The sequence below is a fragment of the Condylura cristata genome, unplaced genomic scaffold (assembly GCF_000260355.1).
Source record: "Condylura cristata isolate star-nosed mole 26May11 unplaced genomic scaffold, ConCri1.0 scaffold00025, whole genome shotgun sequence".
NCBI classification, from domain to species: Eukaryota; Metazoa; Chordata; class Mammalia; order Eulipotyphla; family Talpidae; genus Condylura; species Condylura cristata.
The window spans coordinates 30330301-30333791 of record NW_004567126.1 but is presented as its reverse complement, the minus strand read 5'-3'; the positions used below and the strand labels follow the sequence as shown (position 1 = coordinate 30333791).

Below are 3491 nucleotides of genomic sequence, written 5' to 3'. Positions count from 1 at the left end.
GAAACTGAGGCACGGAGGTCGACGGCAGCTGGAGCTCTCGGAGCCAGCCTGGCAGCGGACAGGCACCGGCGAGCCTGAACGCCGCATCCAGGCTGCGGCCGTCCCTCCTCTGTCCAGAGTCTGTCCCGACCCTTGGGCTGAGGCGTCTGGAAGCCAGGGCCGGAGTTCACATCCACGCGAGCGAACACAAGGGCTCCGCAGAGGCCAACGTCCTGCTCTGGTTGCACCACAAGTTCACTGAGGAAAAGTCTGGGCTGTGCCACCGGCTTTCAGCGCTTCGGGCCATCGCGGCCTGCCCAGCCAGGCTGGCACAGGGGACAGCCCCCTTCCAGAGGGCTGACTAGCTGGCCCCAGAAGATTCTCTCAGGCTGCTCAGATCAGGAGGCGACACTGCTTCAAAGCTGTCTCCAGCCTCCCAGGGAGCCTGGCAGGTGGCTCCCGGGCTTGAGCGCAGGAGCCGTGGCCGGCAGAAACCCAGCGGGGAGGGGAGCAGACACAGTCTGGGGGAGCAGACACGTCCTCCGTCGCGCCCTGGGGCAGGGGCGGAAGCACCAGGGGAGGGCCGTCCCCCCGCAGGCCCGCTGGGCCCGTCTGCAGAGGCCACGCCGGGGGCCCCTGGAGACAGTGCTGGGTGCCGTCCCCAGGCCCGCGGGGAGGCAGGAGGCCCTGGGGGCGCTGCCGGGGAGCAGAGGCGAGGACGTGGGTCGCACCAGGCGTCACCACCTGGCACCCGCCGTGGCCGCACCTCTCTCTAGACGTGCTCCATCTCCTGGTCCTGGTCTGGCTCCTCCTCCTCCTCCTCCTCCTCCTCCTCCTCTTCTTCCTCCTCCTCCTCCTCCTCCGCGCCCGCCTTGTCCAGCGGCGCCTCGCCGTCCCGGGCCAGCTCCTCCACGTGAGCCAGCATGTCGGCCATCAGCGCCTCCTCCAGCCGCTTGCGCACCTGTTGCACCAGCTCCTCCTGCTTCCTGGGGACACAGGGGCGCGCGACGGTCGGTGCCCGGGACCACGGCACCCGGCCGCCGCCGCTTCCTCCCTGCGCACGGCTGTGCTGGGCCCGGCCGCGTGGGGAGCCCCGGTGTCGCAGGCCTGCTGCTCACGCGCGCCTTTCGCCCTCCCGCCGGGAGGGGACGGGTCTCTCCAAGTGGCCTGCGCCACACGCTGACCGGAATCTGCGATGGAGGATGGACACGCCCCGGGTCCCGCAGGCCCTGTGCGGTCACCCCAGGTCTCCAGGCGAGCTCCCCCAGGCTCGGCCAGTCGCGCGTGTGTTCCGGATGGATCAGCCCACGCCTCGCCCACCAGTTTTTGTTTGAACGCCCCTTATTTCCAGAAGCTCTCCTTAGTTTTTATACCCGGCCTAGTCTTTCCAGGGGTCTTAGTCTTTCCTAATGTCCCTGCTCACCTCCCTCCCTCAGGACTGGACCTTGAAGAGGTAGTGGTGGGGGGTCAAGTCTTAGGCTGAGCCTTCGCCAAGAGCAGGTACCCTGCTCCTGCCCCACCCCCACGGCTTTTGGTTTTTAAGGTTTATCTATTTGTGCACACAAGAGCTGGGGCACAGGCCAGAGGTGTGGGCGGTGAGAGGACTCCCCAGAGACAGAGTGGGGCGCAGAACAGGCAGATGCACCGAAATCCACTGCTGAGGGGAGCAGCGGGGAGACAGGAGGGGTCTGCCGCGCCCTGTGGGTCCCCCCCTGGCCAGGGACTGAACCTGCGCTGTGGCTGCGGACGCTTCATAGTGCTGAGACTTAACCTCTGCGCCACCAGGGAGGGCCCCACATACCTTTGAAAGCCCTGGTCCCCAGACAAGAGCCCCACGGGCTTGCACCGACAGCTGGCACTGCCAGTTCGCAGCCCCTCCCTGAATGGGATCTCAGGAGTCTGTGCTCTGAAGTTTAAAAGAGTGTGCTTCATCCCTCCAGCCTTACTAGATATTTCCTGTCCCAGTGCCAGTTCAAGGACCTCTCTACTAGGTCATTCCAGCAAACACATGCCCTGAGTTTATCTGCACCTGGACAATGGCAGGGTACGCCCCCCCGCCCTGCCACCTACCCATCACCCACCTGCTCACTCAGGCCCCGCCTCAGGGCCCAAGCGTCCCCCGCACATGCAGCGCCCCCCCACCTTTGGAATGGCCCCCTCTGCCGCCCCCAGCAGGCAGGCTGGTGAGCCGCTCGCGCCCAGCGAAGGCAGGACACACCAGGAGCCCCTCAGACCGGGACAAGGACCCACTTCTTGTCTCGAAGCATGCCCAGAGGGCAAGGCCTGTGCCCTGCGGCAGGCCGCACTGCCCGCCGCTCTGACAAACGCCCCTGAAGAGGCGAAGGGAAACTCACGCGCACTGGCCCCTGGCTAGAGAACGGGGTAGGGCAGGACGACATGCTACCTGATGTCCTCGTCGGTCACCATGAAGGCCTTGCACAGCGGCTGTGTGGTGTTGAGCCACACCCCAGGGTTCTTCTCCACGGCGGCCGAGAGCTGCCCGGTGATGGGCATGGTGCTGGTGTGCAGGGCGCTGGCGATGGCCGACAGCAGCGTCTCGTCTGTGCAGCCAGGGCCCACCCCTGTGGAGCAGGGCGGGGCGGGGCGGGGGCACCGTCAGGCCCCTGTGTGAAATGGTCTCACTCTGCCCCCCAGCGAGGGGGGTCGGGGTGCGGGAGCCAGACCACACCCCAGGCCTCGGGTGAGCGTGGCCCAGTTAGGAGGCCGGCGCTGGCGGAGCTGGGGGCTGCGCCATGACCGCTGCCAGACACCCCTCCCTCTCACTCCCGGGCAGCCTCAAGCCCCGGGCTGTGGATCAGCCCCTCGGGGTTGTCACCGCCACCCCAGTTACCTTGCAGGCCCTTGGGGAGGTCCATGGTCTTCACCAGCTCCTCAGCAATGTCAAAAGCATTCAGGCCACTGAGCTTCTTCTCCCAGAAGAGCTGCCCCCAGACGGACAGAAGGACAGACAGCCGTGAGGCTGACAAGACAGGCCGGCCCGCCTCGCGCTGACGGCAGCCTCTGACCCCACAGCCGCCAGGCCTGGGCAAGGGGGGCTGCTCTGGAAGGCACGGGGGGTTCACACCTGGCCACTGTCCCTGCTGGGCCCGGCGGCCCCACTGCGGCAGACTCGCAGGGCGCGGACAGCTCGTGGCTCCAAGACTGTCACTATCCTACGCGCTTCCTGGCCCCACTGAGGGAAAGGCCCCCTCTGCCCTGGGTTTGGGGGTTCAACCAGGGCTAAGTCGCAAGGCCCACCGAGGGCGAGGGGAAACCATCTCCATCCACCTGAGAGCCACACAAGCTCACACAGGAGGACAACAAGGTACTTTGGGAACAGGACCCCAAAAGGTAGGCTCGTAAGTGGGGAGACACAGACCCTGATGCTGCTTCAGACAGTGACAGGGGCAACCCAAGAGTGCCCTGCTCGCCCGTGGGGTCCACAGAACGTCCCCCTCTGCCACCCCGCACACCTGACGCGTGTTCGTCTGTGTGAGACACGCGAGGCCCCT

At 66.5% G+C, this 3491-nt stretch overlaps 1 protein-coding gene across 1 annotated transcript in view; it reads right to left on the bottom strand.

The window, feature by feature from the left end:
• Positions 1–661: 661 nt before the first annotated feature.
• Positions 662–3491, bottom strand: part of MBD3 (methyl-CpG binding domain protein 3) — a 3906-nt gene continuing 1076 nt past the window's right edge. The window contains 4 exon segments of the mRNA XM_004695941.2: positions 662–965; positions 2384–2561; positions 2831–2921; positions 3125–3141. Of these exon segments, the coding sequence (XP_004695998.1) occupies positions 752–965; positions 2384–2561; positions 2831–2921; positions 3125–3141 (500 nt within the window). The 3' untranslated portion in view covers positions 662–751.